This window comes from Macaca mulatta, chromosome 6 (genome assembly GCF_049350105.2).
Source record: "Macaca mulatta isolate MMU2019108-1 chromosome 6, T2T-MMU8v2.0, whole genome shotgun sequence".
Lineage (NCBI taxonomy): Eukaryota > Metazoa > Chordata > Mammalia > Primates > Cercopithecidae > Macaca > Macaca mulatta.
In genome coordinates, this window is record NC_133411.1 from 36,132,022 (window position 1) to 36,152,058 (window position 20,037).

Here is a 20,037-nt window from a genome sequence, read left to right on the forward strand (position 1 = left end):
ATAAATGTGTTTCCATGTTTTCTTGACTTTCTCTCTTTGCCCCCTGACATTTAGTGTGTGAAAGTAAGTACCCTCATACTTGACACATCTTTCTGTTAACACACATACTGACCAGGAGAGACAGCCCAAAAAGGCTGGCTGAAACTACCAGGCTGAACTGACAGGGACTGTGTGTGAGTGTGTGGAGTTAATTACTACAAAGCAGTGAATCACACTGCATTTTTTGCCTCCTGTACTTACCTCCAACAGATGAGCATCAAATCCTTTTATTTTTGGCCCAGGAACTGGTGGAAAGATGCAGGTCACCATGCTATAAAATAATTCATGAGATTGGCTAAATGACTCATTTCTGACTTTGTAATTTTTGAAAGGTTAGTATAATAGCCACTATATGCACTATGGTAGAGACAGGACTTAGAGTTTGGCAGCTCCATGAAACTATCAATGATGAAAATAAAATTACAGAGGCCTATATTAAAATTAACTCTAGCTAATTAAAGAGGCTGATTTTGAAGTTAGTGGATTATTTGGACTATTTGCTTCTCTTGAGTTTAGCTACTCTTGCCAGATTTTTACTGTTTCACAACTATGAATCTCTGTTTCATAGAAAGAACATCAGCCTGAAATGAGTCAATTTTTCTACTTTTTATAGCACTGATAAAAGTTTTTTTTTTTTTTTTTTTTTAATGGGCAAACACACTACATCTAATGGCTAAAGTGAAGATTACCTACAGGTGTCCATCATCTTTGTATTATCTTTTTTGTCGTTATCCCTGACTATCATGATTGGGAGGAAAAGTTGAGAGACAGTGAAGTACCTATAGCCCTTCAAAGCCACTGCCCAGACAATAATCAAACAGATGACAGCAGAAAGGACAGCCACAGAGATCCACACGGTTGTATCATTCATGATGAAGTCTAAAAAACAAACAGCCAGAAAGCTCTGATCACATACAGCATCATTAAAAACAAACAAACCTAATGAATGAAACTCTTAAATGTTTATAAGGAGGAAATGTTAAATGGAGGAAAACACTTTTCTTCCATTTATATATATTTTTTTATTTGAACAGCAATCCAAAGTATCATCAATGACAGGGCTATTTTCTTTTCAATATTATTAATATTTTAATATGTTGCATATGCTTTATAGTACTCTAAAAATTTAAAAATCCTTCCACATATTCTTTTTAATTGATCTTTAAAGAGGAAATCCAAGGTCACATGGTCATTTGCAGTAACAATAATAAAAGCTAACATTAACTAAGTTCTTACTAAAAGCCATCAATGGTGTTAACCTCTTTGCCTACATTGCTTTGTTATAAAAGATAAGAAAACTGGGAATCAAAGAAAGATTTACCAATGAACATATAACTATAGTGTTGCAGGCTGGCATTTGAACTCAGGCTTTCTGCCTCTAGACCCTGTGCTTTTGTTAAGTAAGAGTCAGGACTGGTCAGACTAGATGCATGCCTGATTTGCAGTTCAGTACCCTTTCCAGTATGCCAAGCCAATGAAAGCCTAATACTTTGGTCAGGCAAGTTGTTAGAAGAGCTAGACTTTCCTGCATGGTTCTGGAAAAGACCCCTAACTTTGCTGAGGTTTGGTTTCTTCACTTTTAATTCTTAATGATAATCATATTTTCTGAATACCTCGGAGGGTTGGGAGGACCAAATAAGGTACAGGTGTTATAAGCTGTAAAACATTTAAAAAATGCAAGTTGAATTGTTCCCTTATAGAAGACAAGCTACTGAATTAAGGTGCTTTGCTGGAGCTGTCTATCTTATATCCTGTGTCTTCATGAAGAGACTGAAGTGTAATCCATAGCAGAGACTGAGCACTGGTTCATGTCTTTGAGACAGGGTACTGCCTTATAAATTCTGGAAGAACTAGAGGACGACCTTGACCAAATCCTCTAAATGATAGGAATGGGGCAGACGGTGGGAGCAGAATAACTGACCATCAAGCCCCTTGAGGCACCAGGCCCATGTCTGTAGCCTTATCCTAGAACTATTCTCCACTGACAGTAATCCAGGGAGCAATGCTGCTCTTCAAAATGTCTTTGTATTGGGCAGAAAGATTATAAACCCACCTCTATTGCTCTGGCTAAGGCTCACAATGGTTTCTCTATTAGTAGTTATTATATGCAAACATATCATTTAAAACATATTTAGGGACATAAGCAAAAAAGAGCCAAGACACTCACCACTAGGTATCTGAATGAAGGTCGCTGGACTCCATGCACTCCAGTATCCATGATCTGGTTTGCAGCGAACCTGGACAAGGTATTTCTGTCCTGGATGTAGGCTGAGAATCTTAAACTCTGTTTGCTGCCCAGCAAAATGGGTCTAAGGTAGGATAAGGAAAACAGAAGTCACTTCTGACATTTGTTGTGAAGAAAGAGAGTTTTCCCCTAAAAAATAAACTATGGTGGAGTTAGGCTGAGCAACCATACACAGAGAATTCCCTGCTGTCACTGCTCCACTGTCTTATCCCTATCTCTTCCTCCTCTTAAAATTGCTCACACAAAAATTTAGCAGGTTTTCTATCTCTCCATTTGGGACTCTACTTCAGAAAAGTCAAATATTCTGCCTCCTTCGCACTTTATGAAAAACAACTACTTAATAAATGTAGAAAGAATAACAAAATTGGCCAGGCACGGTGGCTCATGCCTGTAATCCCAGCACTTTGGGAGGCTGAAGTGGGCGGATCATCTGAGGTCAGGAGTTCGAGATCAGCCTGACCAACATGGAGAAATCCCGTCTCGACTGAAAATACAAATTAGCCGGGCATGGTGGTGCATGCCTGTAATTTCAGCTACTCGGGAGGCTGAGAAACGAGAATTCCTTGAACCTGGGAGGCGGATGCTGAAGTGAGCCAAGATAGTGCCATTGCACTCCAGCTGAGTGACAAAGTGAAACTCCATCTCAAAGGAACAAAACAAAACAAAATTCAAGAATTGTTAGCTTTTAAATCCTAATGAAATAACCAATTGAATAATAAATTGGTGTTAAAGACACGAGGTGAAAGAGAATTGGGCATTCATGTACGGTAAAGTAGTAGTATACAAATTAAACATGACTTTACAATCCAGGGATCAGTGTCATCTCCTCAATTCAGGGGCCAGTTTTAGCATCACTTCTGGTGGATCAACCAGATGGTTTTTGACATCTGATTAAATACAATATGGAGTACATAATATCACCTCTGAATTTACCAATCATTGGTAAAAACTGTTCAGCCTACATCTAATTAAGTCTGGTTACAGGAAATGGAGGCATAGAGAAATTAGCTAAATGACCACACAAAGAACTGATCAGAGAAATGTACACGGTGGGATACTCTATGGGACAAGTGGCCCAGTCTCCTCATTACACTGAAACTGAAGGGATATAACAACCAGTTACAATGTGTAATCCAGGAGCAGATTCTGGTTTGGCCAAAGTGGCTGTTAAAGATATTTGGAAACATTGGGAGGAATTAAACTAGGGACTGGGTATCAAATGAGATTAAGGAATTTTAATTTTCCTATATGTGATCCTGTTATTTTGGCTATGTTTGGAAATGTGCCTTTTTAAAAGAGGCATATACTAAAGTATGCAAAGATGGAATATTGTACTGCCTGCAATTTACTTACTATTTCTTTAGGTCGAAGTATTTTATTTTAATTTTAAATTTTATTTATTTATTTTTTTGAGACGGAGTCTCTCTTGTCGCCTAGGCTGGCGTGCAATTGCATGACCTTGGCTCACTGAAATCTCTGCTTCCCAGGTTCAAGCGATTCTCCTGCCTCAGCCTTCCGAGTAGCTGGGATCACAGGCATCCGCCACCACGCCTGGCTAATTTTTTTGTATTTCCAGTAGAGATGGGGTTTTGCCATGTTGGTCAGGCTGGTCTCAAACTCCTGACCTCAAGTGATCCACCTGCCTCAGCCTCCCAAAGTGCTGGGATTACAGGTGTGAGCCCCTGCGCCCAGCCTATTTATTTATTTATTTTTTTCAGATGGAGTTTCGCTCTTGTTGCCCAGGCTGGAGTGCAATGGTGCCATCTCGGCTCACTGAAACCTCCACCTCCTGAGTTCAAGAGATTCTCCTGCCTCAGCCTCCTGAGTAGCTGGGATTACAGGTGCCTGCCACCACACCTGGCTAATTTTTTGTATTTTTAGTAGAGATGGGGTTTCTCCATGTTGATCAGGCTGGTCTCAAACTCCTGACCTTAGGTGATCCACCTGTCTCGGCCTCCCAAAGTGCTGGGATTAACAGGTGTGAGCCACTGCACCCGGCCTGGTTGAAGTATTTTAAAGTGAATAAAAACATTTACTATGGTTTTGTGCCATTGACTATGGAGGATATACTGAGATACCCCCTCCCACCTGGTGCCATTTAAGTACTCTTATGAGGGTCTAGGTCTAAAATGTACTAAGGGAGGCAGGTTGGAAACCTTGCCAAGTGCCTGTGCAGTGCAAGAAACGAGCCCAAGGAGAGCTGTGAAGATGAGCCCCTATCAATCCCAATAGAGGTGAGAAGGGCTTTTCACATCTGGGTGGGTCACAACTGCATCGGAGGCCAATACGGTGACCCAATAATTAGGAGGAATGACCTGTTTTCAGCTGTGAGGGCTTTATCCTTGCCAAAGGCCATAGTTCCTTCAAAAAGCATATGGATCACTCACCTCCCACTCAGCTGCTTTCTCGGGTTTTAATCGAATTTCATACAGGAGTGTGAACCAACCAGTTTTCAAGTCAATCAGGGTAGGTGGAGACCATTTCATCCACAGGTAGGGTTTTCTATCTTCTGGCTGTTTTACTTCCACAGTCAGCTCCAAAGGAGGGTCTGGTTGAACTGCAGAAATACAGCAAACTCCAGTAGCACTCATTGCTTGCACCTTTTCTTTGGCTTTACCGTTTTCTATTAGGAATTCCATTTTCTGTTTATCATCTCACTCTTCCCACTGTACTATAAGCCCCCCAAATACCAGGGCCTTTTGTCTTCTACCTCTTAGTATGTGACCAATCGTATTTGTGCATGCAGATGAGGTTTAGATGGTAAGAATAATAAGCACCTGGGATTTCATTCTCTGCATGTTCTCGCTTTTCATCAGTTAGAGTCTCATAGCTATCCCCATAATTTTCACAATGACAGAGACCAGGTGATAAAAATTGGGCTGAGATTTGCAAGTGTGAGTTGGCATGGAAGACTATAGGGAAAAGATTTCAAACAGCTTATTTCCCTCAGCTGGCAGTGAGATTCTTCTTAGTGACACACAGTTTTTTGTGAATGAGCTATTGATAATTATAACTCTGCAGATAACAGGTTTACAGATTCCATCTTCACTTCAGCAATTACATCTTATATTCAACATACATATTACACCCTCTGGTAAATGAGATCCACTCTCCCATATGCTAAATGGAGGTTGAGCTTTTTGGCAATGATCCTTTCGGTGATCTGATAACAGCCTGTTGGCCCAGTCACTCATTCAACAAATGCTTAGCAAACTCCCATTAGCAAAATGATAGCTAATGTTTCTCTAGTATTTACTACATGCCAGGGACTGTATAAAATACTACTTCTGCATCATTTCTTACAATCCGCCAGCAACTCCATGAAGTACTATTACTGTACCCATTAATTTTACAGAGGAGGAAACAAGCTTAGAAGAGGGAAATTACCCACTGAAGGTCACATATTTGGTAAAAGTGTTATTTGAACCCATAACTATGTGATTTAGGGAAGTGGCCTCTACTATTTCACTCTACCATGGTTGTAATTACGACATTGCATTTGATGTCAGGTGCTGGAGAGCAGGCCTGGGATTAGGTTGAAGTGAGTGAAGTGCATTGGATACAAAATTCAAGGAGGGACAAATGGCCAAGAAGCATCTGAAAAGATGCTTAAGGTCATTAGCCTTCTGGGGAATGCAAATCAAAACCTCAGTGAGATACCATTTCACCTGTGCCAGCATGGCAAGAACTCAAAAAATGGAACATAACAAATGTTGGTGAGGATATGGAGAGATCAGAACCCTCAATATTGCTGGTGGGAATGTAAACCGGTGCAACCACTGTGGAAAACAGTCTGGAAGTTCCTTAAAAAAATCAGACTTAGAGTTGCCATATTGCCCATCAATTCCACTCCTAGATATAGACTCAAAATGATTGAAAACAGATGTTTAAGAAAATCTTGTATGTGAATTTTCATAGCAGCACTATTTATAATAGCCAAAATGAAGAAATCCAAATGTCCATCAGTTGATGAATGGATAAAAAATGTGGTAGAGGTCAGGCATGGTGACTCATGCCTGTAATCCCAGCACTTTGGGAGGCTGAGGCAGGTGGATCACCTGAGGTCAGGAATTTGAGACCAGCCTGACCAATGTGGTGAAACCCCATTGCTACCAAAATACAAAAAATTAGCCAAGCATGGTGGTGTGCACCTGTACTTCCAGCTACTTGGGAGGCTGAGGCGGGAGAATCACTTGAATCTGGGAGGCAGAGGTTGTGGTGAGCCAAGATTGTGCCATTGTACTCCATCCTGGGTGACAAGAGTGAAACTCCATCTCAAAAAACAAAAGTGGAACAGCTACATATTTTATGATTCCATATATATATATGAAATATCCAGATGAGGCAAACTCCTAGAAACAGACAGCAGATTAGTGGCTGCCAGGGGTTGAGGAAGGGAGAAATGAGAAGTAACTGCTTAGTAGTGGATGTGAAGTTTTCACTGAAGGAGACAAACGTGTTACAGAACTAGATAGTGGTGATGGTTGTAGAACATTGTAATAAACTAATGCATTCAATTGCATACTATAAAATAGTTGAAATGGTGGATTTGTATTTTGTGTTTTTTACCACAATAAAAACAAATGAAGTGGCTCCCTGCTGGCAAGAATTAAAAAAAAGACGAAGGAGGCATTTATTTCTGTAGGCTCCTGTAGGTACAGGCCTTGTGAATACCTTCCTGAGACTCAGGTGCTGGGTGCTGGCTTGCCTCACCCCAGTCTCAGTTCTGCTGGTCAGTGACATTTTCTCCATTCATTTATCACCTCCTTAAATCAATCTCTGTACCAGATGGGGAAAGAGTGGCTGTAACTATAGTGTACTTGGCATTATGAGCTACATTTGCCTAAAAACCAACTTTTAAAAATTTGTGATCCGTGATCCAGTTCCAAGATGGCTGAATAGGAACAGCTCCAGTCTACAGATGCCAGCATGAGTGACACAGAAGATGGGTGATTTCTGCATTTCCAACTGAGGTACCAGGTTCATCTCACTGGGGCTTGTTGGACAGTGGGTGAGCCAAAGCAGGGCGGGGCGTTGTCTCACCCAGGAAGTGCAAGTGTTTGGGGAATTCCCTTTCCTAGCCAAGGGAAGCCATGACAGATGGTACCTGGAAAATCGGGACACTCCCACCCTAATACTGCACTTTTCCAACGGTCTTAGCAAACAGCACACCAGGGGATTATATCCTGTGCCTGGCTTGGAGAGCCCCATACCCATGGAGCCTCGCTCACTGCTAGCACAGCAGTCTGAGATCGAACTGCAAGGCAGAAGGGAGGCTGGGGAAGGGGCATCCACCATTGCTGAGGTTTGACTAGGTAAAAAAGCAGCCAGGAAGCTTGAACTGGGTGGAGCCCACCACAGCTCAAAGAGGTCTGCCTGCCTCTGTAGACTCCACCTATGGGGGCAGGGCATAGCTGAACAAAAGGCAGCAGAAACTTCTGCAGACTTAAACATTCCTGTCTGATAGCTTTGAAGAGAGTAGTGGTTCTCCCAGCATGGAGTTTGAGATCTGAGAACAGACAGACTGCCTCCTCAAGTGGGTCCCTGACCCCTGAGTAGCCTAACGGGGAGACACCTCCCAGTAGGGGCTAACTGACACCTCATACACCCGGGTGCCTCTCTGAGACGAAGCTTCCAGAGGAAGGATCAGGCAGCAACATTTTCTGTTCTGCAATATTTGCTGTTCTTCAGCCTCCACTGGTGATCCCAAGGCAAACAGGGTCTGGAGTGGACCTCAAGCAAACTCTAACAGACCTGCAGCTGAGGGCCCTGACTGTTAGAAGGAAAACTAACAATCAGAAAGGATATCCACACGAAAACCCCATCTGTATGTCACCATCATCAAAGACCAAAGGTAGATAAAACCACAAAGATGGGGAGAAACCAGAGCAGAAAAGCTGAAAATTGTAAAAATCAGAGAGCCTCTTCTCCTCCAAAGTAACGCAGCTTCTCGCCAGCAATGGAAGAAAGCTGGATGGAGAATGACTTTGACAAGTTGAGAGAAGAAGGCTTCAGACGATTGGTAATAAACAAACTTCTCTAAGCTAAAGGAGGATGTTTGAACTCATCACAAAGATGCTAAAAACCTTGAAAAAAGATCAGATGAATGGCTAACTAGAATAAACAGCATAGAGATGACTTTAAATGACCTGATGGAGCTGAAAACCATGGCATGAGAACTATGTGATGCATGCACAAGATTCAGTAGCTGATTCAATCAAGTGGAAGAAAGAGTATCAGTGATTGAAGATCAAATGAATGAAATGAAGCGAGAAGAGAAGTTTAGAGAAAAAAGAGTAAAAAGAAATAAAAAAAGCCTCCAAGAAATATGGGACTATGTGAAAAGACCAAATCTATGTCTGATTGGTGTATCTGAAAGTGACGGGGAGAATGGAACCACGTTGGAAAACTCTTCAGGATATTATCCAGGAGAACTTCCCCAACCTAGCAAGGCAAGCCAACATTCAAATTCAGGAAATATAGAGAATTCCACAAAGATACTCCTCGAGAAGAGCCCTTCCAAGACACATAATTATCAGATTCACCAAAGTTGAAATGAAGGAAAAAATATTAAGGGTAGCCAGAGAGAAAGGTTGGGTTACCCACAAGGGGAAGCCCATCAGATTAACAGTGGATCTCTCAGCAGAAACTCTACAAGCCAGAAGAGAGTGGGGGCCAATATTAAACATTCTTAAAGAAAAGAATTTTCAACCCAGAATTTCATATCCAGCCAAACTAAGCTTCACAAGTGAAGGAGAAATAAAATCCTTTACAAACAAGCAAATGCTTTGAGATTTTGTCACCACCAGGCCTGCCTTACAAGAACTCCTGAAGGAAGCACTAAACATGGAAAGGAACAACCGGTACCAGCCACTGCAAAAACATGCCAAATTGTAAAGACCATCGATGCTAGGAAGAAATTGCATCAACTAATGAGCAAAATAACCAGCTAACATCATAATGACAGGATCAAATTCACACACAACAATATTAATCTTAAATGTAAATGGGCTAAATTCTCCAATTAAAAGACACAGACTGGCAAATTGGATAGAGAGTCAAGACCCATCAATGTGCTGTATTCAGGAGACAAATCTCACATGCAGACACACACATAGGCTCAAAATAAAGGGATGGAGGAAGATCTACCAAGCAAATGGAAAACAACAACAAAAAAAGCAGGGCTTGCAATCCTAGTCTCTGATAAAACAGACTTTAAACCAACAAAGATCAAAACAGACAAAGAAGGCCATTACATAATGGTAAAGGGATCAATTCAACAAGAAGAGCTAACTATCTTAAATATATATGCACTCAATACAGGAGCACCCAGATTCATAAAGCAAGTCCTTAGAGACTTACAAAGAGACTTAGACTCCCACACAATAATAAGGGGAGACTTTAACACCGCACTGTCAACATTAGACAGATCAACGAGACAGAAAGTTGACAAGGATATCCAGGACTTGAACTCAGCTCTGCACGAAGCGGATCATATGCAAATCAATAAATATAATCCATCATATGAACAAAACCAAAGACAAAAATCACATGATTATCTCAATAGATGCAGAAAAGGCCTTCAACAAAATTCAACAGCCCTTCATGCTAAAAACTCTCAATAAACTAGGTATTGATGGGACGTATCTCAAAATAATAAGAGCTATTTATGACAAACCCACAGCTAATATCATACTGAATGTGCAAAAACTGGAAGTATTCCCTTTGAAAACTGGCACAAGACAGGGATACCCTCTCTCACCACTCCTATTCAACATAGTGTTGGAAGTTCTGCCCAGGGCAATCAGGCAGGAGAAAGAAATAAAGGGTATTCAATTAGGAAAACAGGAAGTCAAATTGTCCCTGTTTGCAGCTGATATTATTGTATATTTAGAAAACCCCATTGTCTCAGCCCAAAATCTCCTTCAGCTGATAAGTAACTTCAGCAAAGTCTCAGGATACAAAATCAATGTGCAAAAATCATAAGCATTCCTGTACACCAATAACAGACAAACAGCCAAATCACGAGTGAACTCCCATTCACAATTGCTTGTAAGAAAGTAAAATACCTAGGAATCCAACTTACAAGGAATGTGAAGGACCTCTTCAAGGAGAACAACAAACCACTGCTCAGTGAAATAAAAGAGGACACAAACAAATGGAAGAACATTCCATGCTCATGGATAGGAAGAATAAATATTGTGAAAATAGCCATACTGCCCAAGGCAATTTATAGATTCAATGCCATCCCCATCAAGCTATCAATGACTTTCTTCAGAGAATTGGAAAAAACTACTTTAAAGTGCATATGGAACCAAAAAAGGGTCCACACTGCCGAGACAATCCTAAGCCAAAAGAACAAAGGTGGAGGCATCACACTACCTTACTTCAAACTATACTACAAGGCTACAGTAACCAAAACAACCTGGCACCAGTACCAAAACAGAGATTATCCACCAATGGAACAGAACAGAGCCCTCAGAAAAAATACCTCATATCTACAACCATCTGATCTTTGACCAACATGACAAAAACAAGAAATGGGGAAAGGATTCCTTATTTAATAAATGGTGCTGGGAAAACTGCCTAGCCATATATAGAAAGCTGAAAGTTGATCCCTTCCTTACACCTTATATAAAAATTAATTCAAGATGGATTAAAGACTTAAATGTTAGACCTAAAACCATAAAAACCCTAGAAGAAAACCTAGGCAATACCATTCAGGACATAGGCATGGGCAAGGACTTCATGACTAAAACACCAAAAACAATGACAACAAAAGCCAAAATTGACAAATGGGATCTAATTAAACTAAAGAGCTTCTGCACAGCAAAAGAAACTACCATCAGAGTGAACAGGCAATCTACAGAATGGGAGAAAATTTTTATAATCTACCCATCTGACAAAGGGCTAATATCCAGAATCTACAAAGAACTTAAACAAATTTACAAGAAAAAATCAACCCCATCAAAAAGTGGGTGAAAGATATGAACAGACACTTCGCAAAAGAAGACATTTATGAGGCTACAGACACATGAAAAAATGCTCATCATCACTGGTCATCAGAGAAATGCAAATCAAAACCACAATGAGATACCATCTCACACCAGTTAAAATGGCAATCATTAAAAAGTCAAGAAACCACAGGTGCTGGAGAGGATGTGGAGAAATAGGAACTGTTTTACACTGTTAGTGAGACTATAAACTAGTTCAACCATTGTGGAAGACAGTGTGGTAGTTCCCCAAGGATCTGGAACTAGAAATACCATTTGACCCAGCTATCCTATTACTGGGTATATACCCAAAGGATTATAAATCATGCTGCTATAAAGACACATGCACACATATGTTTATTGTGGCACTATTCACAATAGCAAAGACTTGAAACCAACCCAAATGTCCATCAATGATAGACTGGATTAAGAAAATGTGGCACATATACACTATGGAATACTATGCAGCCATAAAAAAGGATGAGTTCATGTCCTTTGTAGGGACATGAATGAAGATGGAAACTGTCATTCTGAGCAAACTATTGCAAGGACAGAAAACCAAACACTGCATGTTCTCACTCATAGATGGCAACTGAACAATGAGAATACTTGGACGCAGGATGGGGAACATCACACACCAGGGCCTGTCATGGGGTGGGGAGAGCAGGGAAGGATAGCATTAGGAGATATACTTAATTTAAATGATGAGTTAATGGGTGCAGCGCACCAACATGGCACATGTATACATATGTAACAAACCTGCATGTTGTACACATGTACCCTAGAACTTAAAGTATAATAAAAAAAATTGCCATCCATTGTAAAAGGACTCATGTTCGCAGTCCATGCCATCATTCCACTGAGAAGGCTGTCAATGGCCTCTCTGGGAAACTGTGGTGCAACAGCCCTGAGGCTTTCCAGAACATGATCCGTGCATCTGTTGGTGCTGCCAAGGCTGATGGCAAGGTCATCTCCGAGCTGAATGGGAATCTCACCGGCAGGGCCTTCCATGTCCCCACCATGGTGTCAGTGGTGACCTGACGTGCCATCTGGAAAAACCTGCCAAATATGATGATATCAAGAAAGTGGTGAAGCAGGCATTGGAATGCCCCTTCATAGGCTGCAGGGTTATATGAGGGTTCCGGGGGCACTTCTTCTATGATTTTGAAAAATATGGTCCAACATACTACTTTTCTTTAGTGAGCCCCTTTTTTTGTGGATCACATTTACTAAAACAGTTACTAATTTCAGAACGTTTCTTGCTTTCATTATTTTTCCTTCAAATATTATAATGCTTGAGGGTAAGGCAATACACACACACACGCGCGCATACACACACACACACACACACACACACACACGGGCCTCCTGGGCTACACTAAGCACCAGGCTGTCTCCTGTGACGTTAACAGTGACACCCACTCTTCTACTTTCAATCCTGGGGCTGGCATTGCTCTCAACTACCACTTTGTCAAGCCCATTTCCTGGTATGACAGTGAATTAGGCTGCAGCAACAGGGTGATGGACCTCAAGGCCCACATGGCCTCCAAGTAGTAAGAGCCCTGGACCACCAGCCCCAGTGAGAGGACAAGAGCAAGAGCGAGACCCTCAGCTGCTGGGGAGTCACGGTGGCAGTCAGTCCCCCACCTCAGTGACAATCTCCCCTCACAATTTGCATGCAGACCCCCTGAAGAGGAGGTGCTTAGGGAGCCCCACTTTGCCATGTGCCATCAATAAATTCCCCTGTACTAAAAAAAAAATTGCCATCTAGTCTAAGTTGATATGTTACTGAGTAAGTACCTAAGAAAGATTATTTTGAGCACATTTCCTAAACAAATGGCAGCTAATTAATGTATGTTTTAAGTTAAATACATACTGAGCAATGCTTCTGATAAAAAAATTACACAAAAACGCAAATAAAATGTTCAGGATGTATCTTTTAGAGCCCACTTTCCCAACCTCAGCACTACTTGCATTTTGGACTGGATATTTCTTTGTTGGAGGGGGCTGTCCTATGCTTTGTAGAATGCTAAAAGGATCTCTGGGCTTTATGCACTATATACAAGTAATACCCCCATCTCCCCACTTCCCTAGCTTGTGTCAATCAAAAATGTCTCCAGTCATTGCAAAATATCCTGTGGGAAGCAAAAACAGCTCCCAGTTGAGAACCACTGCTTTTAAGTGTTTCAGTGTAACTAAATATTAACAACAAAGAACTCTACTTCTGAGCAATTATCTTTCAATGTTGTCATTCTGTACTTCAGGTTATCACTGCATGAGAGTGGAAGTGTCAGAAAATTACTGTGTATTTTAAAATGAACTTCCGTGGCCTGTCACAACACTGTAGGCTGCAGGGTTATACCAGAGTTCTGTGGACACTTCTTTTATTATTTTGAAAAATATGGCCCAACATATTCTTTCAACAGAGAATTTGTTTTCCAGGATCAATGAGAATTTCATATACACTTGCTGATTTCTCTTTTTAAACATATTACTTTTCTTTAGTGAGCACCTTTTTTGTGGATCACATTTATTAAAACAGTTGCTAATTTCAGAACATTTCTTGCTTTCATTGTTTTGCCTTCAAATATTGTAATGCTTGAGGGTAAGTCAATACACACACACACACACACACACACCCCACACTTACATAAAATTTGTCATTCATCATGGAAGGACTCTTGTCCACGGTCCATGCTATCCCTCCATAAAGAAGACTGTGAATGGCCCCCCGCACAACTGTAGTACGACAACCATGGGGCTCTCCAGAACATCGTCCCTGCTTCACCACCCTCTTGATGTCATCATATTTGGCAAGTTTTTCCAGAAAGCAGGTCAGGTCCATGACTGACACATTTGTGGTGGGGACATGGAAGGCCATGCCAGAGAGCTTCCCGTTCAGCTTGGAGATGACCTTCCTGCAACCTTGGCAGCACCAGTAGATGCAGGGGTGATAAATTTCTCTCTCTCTCGCTTGCTCTCTTGCTCTCTCTCTCTCTCTCTCTCTCTCTCTCTCTTTCTCTGGGTGTGTGTGTGTGTGCGCACAGACCATTGGTAGTTTTTGACATTTAAATTCCTTCTTTTCTTTTTCTTTTTTTTTTTTTGAGGTGGAGTCTCACTCTGTGGCCCAGGCTGGAGTGCAGTGGCATGATCTTGGCTCACTGCAACCTCCATCTCTTGAGTTCAACCAATTCTCCTGCCTCAGCCTCCTGAGTAGCTGGGATTACAGGTACGCACCACCAAGCCTGGCTAAGTTTTGTATTTTTAGTAGAGATGGGGTTTCACCATGTTGGTCAGGCTGGTCTTGAACTCCTGACCTCATGATCTGCCTGTCTCAGCCTCCCAAAGTGCTGGCATTACAGGCGTGAGGCACTGTGCCCAGCCTACATTCTTTATTTTCTTGAACACTGTATTTGTCAAGGATTGCATGGTGCCACCTAACATTATCTTCTTATGTTATAAAAATAACATGTTTAGTAAAAAAATTACCAACGGTGTGTATATATATATACACACACACAAATATATATATCACATATATGCAACATGTATGTGTACACACACACACACATATATGTGAATTTGGGGCAAAGCAATAGGAGCAATTGCTGTGGATGCAGAACCAGATGAACCCTTCTAAGAGCTTCTTCTTCCTGGAGCATCTCTGTATTCTATGAGGAGAAATAAAAGAAATCCCAGCTTGCCAAGGAAGAAGGGGATATCGATTGCAAGGGGAGGGCAAGAAAGAAGGGTTGGCAAGGGGAACATACTTAGAACATTTGTTCCCTAGTGCAAGAGGATGAGGGTCAAGGGAAAGCACAGGAACACAAGGATCCCAAGTGCCAGCCTTAGTGTCATAAATGACTCGATAAAACATGATTTGAAATGCTCAGTTGACAAACATATTGTGAGTTTTCTCATCCTCCTTTTGGGGATCCATCGAAAACCCAAGAAGACTCAAACTGAGTGTGACTATTGGCTAATACATAATGGAGTAACAAATGCCTCACCCACTTTCCTTCCCCTTACCTATGTAAGTCACGTCCACGTAAAGTTCATCCGAGAAACTGCTTCCCATCTGGTTAGTGGCATTGACCATCATGACGTATGTCCTCCACATGGAGGTGTACTGCTTGCCAAAGTGGCAGGAGTTGGGCCCACCAGTTATGTAGTCTGGACATTCATGCATGAGTGTCTCTCTGTAATAAGTAATGTATTAGGAATGAATAATAAAGTAATAAAGAGAGTCTAGTTTTTTCTTCGTAGATCAATACCACTGGCCTTTGGGTATCAGAAATTCCAAGCACAAAACCCAGAGCTGACAAATGGTTCCTTAGGCTTCCATGTTCTGCCCATTTCAGCTGGGAGTGAGAGAGAGAATAGCATGCTGGAAAGGTTATTTTAGGGCCTCAAGTATTCGGCTTCTGATCAGCACTTCCCTTCTATAAGTGTTCTTGTGGCTCTGGGACCTATATCCCCTGCTGATAAATACTCGAGCTTTCAATGGCCCAGGCACCACCATACCCAGGTCATGCCCATTGGGTGGCCTCAGGAAATTGGAACTTTCACCTGTCTACACACAGAGGAGCCATGCACAATGCATCAGCTATTGCACATTCGTGTTGAATTACATTTCTTTCTTTTTTTTTGGTGGGGGGGGGGAAGGAGTCTGGCTCTGTTGCCCAGGCTGGAGTGTAGCGGCGCGATCTCAGCTCACTGCAAGCTCCGCCTCCCGGGTTCACGCCATTCTCCTGCCTCAGCCTCCCAAGTAGCTGGGACTACAGGCGCCCACCACCGCGCCCGGCTAATTTTTTGTATTTTTTTTAGTAGAGACGGGGTTTCACCGTGTTAGCCAGGATGGTCTCGATCTCCTGACCTCGTGAGGCGCCCGTCTCAGCCTCCCAAAGTGCTGGGATTACAGGCATGAGCCACCGCGCCCGGCCTACATTTCATTTTTTAAAAAAGGGTTCAAGAGGACAAAAACTGATGTTGGTCCATTTCAGACTACACCAAGTCAGCAATAAAGTGAAGTGACGTTGAAAGGAGGTATCTCAAGCCCAAGTGGCTCAGTAGGCTGCTCACATTTAGATTCAGGAGCCTCAGCGCAAGACACACTGCACAGGTGTGGAGGCTTGTTCAGTTCTGGTTGCATTTGAGATCCTGAAATCTGTTTACATGATGTCCGTTTGGATTTCAGCCAGGATGACAGTTTTGTGTACAACAAAGTGCAGTCATTGGAAAGTGGGCCAGCTATCTCTACCAGCAACTAAATATTTTCCTTTTTGAAGAAGAATACAGCTCTCCCAGGATTTCCAGGAGGGTCTCACTGTGAGCGCAACAAAATGCCTGCACAGAGATGATCTGGTTTAGCCCTCATTGCAACCTTAGGTCCAAATATGTCCTCTAGGAGATCGTGGCTCTTAGATCAGAAATGTGCTAAGGAAAAACCCTCGCCTTCTTTTCCCTACAAGGTTCTTTATTTTCTTGAACATGAACCGTGTTTGTCAAGGATTACATGGTGCCACTTCACATGATCCTACTTATTTTGAAAAAGTGACATGTCTAGTTAAAAAAAATACAAATGGCATAAGAATTATAGATGAGCATCTAAGATTAACTACCAATTAAGAAACACTTCTATGGGGCCTCAGGCTGCAACCTAAGTTGTGACAGGGGATTTGAAACATTACTGATATTGTACTGCTATGGCTGGTAACCTTATGGATATTGACAGCTCTTAACAGACATTAACAGGAGAATGTCGGCATGGACCTCAGACTCCCCTTTCCCCAGCGGTATGAACCTTACTGGTGTAAATTCAGGGAAGTGCTGTCACTCAGAACCAGAGTTTCTTTGGCCTGGAGAATGGGAGTACTCATGGGGTTTCATAGGAGAGAAGGGAACTTCTTACCCTTCCCTGTGGTAAGTCAGCGAATAATTGGTAGGAAGTCCTCCATCTGTCCCAGGCCTCCACCAGCAGGTGAATGTTTCCTTATTGGGAGAACGACATTTAAAGATCTCAGGTTTTCCAGGAGGTAACTGTCCTAGAAAAATCCAGACGCCACTGCATCAATATTGAGGTCCATTTAACCATTTGATCCTTCTGTTGGTGACAGAAACAGATTGATGGGACCCAAGCCAGTGATGAAACCTCGGGTGAGGAGACCTAGGGTGGATGCTCAGAAATGCCCAGCATCAGCATGCAGCAACACTCCCCTGTGGGCTGCCCTGATGTTGGCAGGGCTCTTAGACAGCTTTGTGCTGGTGTGTGTGTGTTGTGTGTGTGTGTGTGTGTGTGTGTGTGTGTGTTTGGGTACTTCGAGATGGAGATACCAATAGCCTATGTGAGGGCTAGTGACCAACTGCAAAATTTCAACAAAGAGTGAGCCTTAAATGCAAGATAGACACATATGGGTTGAAGAGTGTGTGGTGGCCCTTTTGTAATCCCACGAGGTCTGTAAAGCTGATACCCTCCCTCAGTCTAAGGGGACCATACAAAGAATCCTTCCCAGGTATGAGCAACCTGCAGACACTTGGGTGAAACACCACTCTATGGCACTTCTTCACTCTGCTCACCAATCTCCATCTTTCTGCCATCCCCACACAATGAACTCAACTTGTTCCTGATCTTCTGTCCATTCACTGCATCTCTGAAGCTCCCCGTATCTAGGCGTCCCTTCCTTGAATTTTTTTTTTTTTTTTGGAGATGGCTCTCGCTCTGTTGCCCAGGCTGGAGTGCAGTGGTACGATCTCGGCTCACTGCAACCTGTGCCTCCCAGGTTCAAGCCATTCTCCTGCCTCAGCCTCCTGAGTAGCTGGGATTACAGGCACACACCACCACACCCAGCTAAGTTTTTGTATTTTTAGTAAAAATGGGTTTCATCATGTTGGTGAGGCTGGTCTCGAACTCCTGACCTTGTGGTCTGCCCGCCTCGGCCTCCCAAAGTGCTGGGATTACAGGCATGAGCTACTGCGCCTCGCCACTTTTCCTTGATTTTATTCAGCTTTGATCTTGTGACCCAGACTCACAGTCTGTCTCCTCATCCACACCATCCCCACTTCTGAATCTTGGTTTTTAGTCCTTTTTTCTCTTAGATTTTCCTCTCTTTCCTTTTTTTTTTTTTATTTTTGTGGTGAGGTTGCAAAGGGCTTCCTTTGGATACAGAGGGCTTGAAGAGTGTGTGGCCCTTTTGTAAGCTTGTAATCCCATAGGGTCTATAAAACTACAATTTGATGAATCTTTTCAGGGTAGGAGGTGTGATAAGAGGTAGGAGAGTGGCCAGCTCCTCTCCTGGTTCTGAGCAACCACTGCTTTCTAAGAGCTGTACCCAGTTCCAGACTGGACGCTAGAAGGTCTCAGTGAGGTGGTGTGAAAATACAGTACCAAGGTTGTAAAATTTTTAGTTGTCAAATCCCCAAAGCTTTTGGCAAGCGGGCCCCCATTTCTCTTGCTTGGATGTCAGGTTCAAAGAGGGACAGCAGAGCCCTGGGAGTTTGCCCTGATGCTGTGGGGCTGGGGAAGTCACCATGCTCGCCTACATGACTTCAGCTGGTCCTCTTTTTTGTCTAGCTGGGTGCTCTAGCACTGAGTTCAGGATATCAGGAGCAGAAAGGAGTGCTTTCAGAGGTGGGTCAGCACCTCTGGGGGTTCTCTCTGTTTTCTCTACTCCTTATGCAGGCTCCAAGGGCAGAGTTTCTAGCTGAGCATCAGATCAGAAACAGCAGGTTAGGAGGAGACCTCAGTGAGGGGAAATGCATGGAAAGAGGGTTCTCTAGGCAGAGCTGGCCAGAAAGAGGAATTTAGCAGAATGGCATGTTGTGGGACACAGGCTAGAGCCCAGGACACCAGACTGGTAGTGTCAGCTGGAGCTCACCTACCCTCCTGCTCACAGGCCCTGCTGAAACCTGTCCTCGCCAGCCCGGGTCAGCTCTGCCAATATTTGTAACGTTGCTCATCCTCTAGGGACAATTTATTCAGGATAATGTGTTGCTGGGAGTCACAGCAAGAATGCAAGTTTTTGTTTTGCTTTGTTTTTGTCATGAGTGGGGAGAAGTGTGTGAAGTAGAAGGAAACGTTTATCTAAAAAATCCAAAGCCTATGGTTCCATAATGAGCACACTCAGAAGCCAATTAGGGTGATCATTGATTTCTTGAGTATTTAGTTTCTCTTGTGGGTCATTCTGACCTCTGCTTTCCCCTTTTTCTCTGTCTGAAAGCTTCTCTTTCTTGTTTTACTGTTTATTAATAGTACCTTCGGGAAACTCAAGAAAGGAGGGTAGATTTGTAAAATTACAATTAGACAAATGTTTCCTTCATCTACATTAGAGGAATAAGTTAAAATCTCAATGCACAGAAACACAGAGAAAACCACACAGGAACCACACATACAGGTATGTAGACGCCCACACAGAGCCCGCATCAAAAGTACACACACACCACACACACACAGAAATATACACAGGTGCATACTCATGGAAGTACATACTGATACGCACACAGGTACATGCAGAGAAGTGTGCACTTACAGATATCCACAGAACACACACAGACATACATAAAAGTATATACATACAGGTTCAGAGAAGCATTTACAATCAGGTCCATATAGAAAAGTTAATATATACACAGGTACATATAGAAGTTTGCACACCCAGAAATGCACAAGGGTTGACATACAGAAGTGTATATTCACAGGCACCCCCCCTCTCATTTAGCTGTGGACTTCATTTCTCCTATTAGCACAGGTAATAGAGTTGGTTG

General features: G+C 42.5%; 1 protein-coding gene and 1 long non-coding RNA gene across 4 annotated transcripts in view; one reads left to right on the forward strand and one right to left on the reverse strand.

Moving 5' to 3' along the window:
* Positions 1-20,037, forward strand: part of LOC144341392 (uncharacterized) — a 50,412-nt gene that overhangs the window by 19,611 nt on the left and 10,764 nt on the right. The gene's annotated exons all lie outside the window — the stretch shown is intronic.
* PRLR (prolactin receptor) overlaps positions 1-20,037 on the reverse strand; it is a 161,859-nt gene that overhangs the window by 3,584 nt on the left and 138,238 nt on the right. For all 3 annotated transcript variants that reach the window (XM_001092241.5, XM_015139842.3, XM_015139841.3), the window contains 6 exons: positions 17,189-17,321; positions 15,307-15,476; positions 4,672-4,841; positions 2,207-2,348; positions 819-918; positions 241-310 (listed from right to left, as the gene is read on the reverse strand). In XM_001092241.5, coding sequence (XP_001092241.4) covers positions 241-310; positions 819-918; positions 2,207-2,348; positions 4,672-4,841; positions 15,307-15,476; positions 17,189-17,321 — 785 coding nt within the window. The remainder of the gene's footprint in view (positions 1-240; positions 311-818; positions 919-2,206; positions 2,349-4,671; positions 4,842-15,306; positions 15,477-17,188; positions 17,322-20,037) is intronic.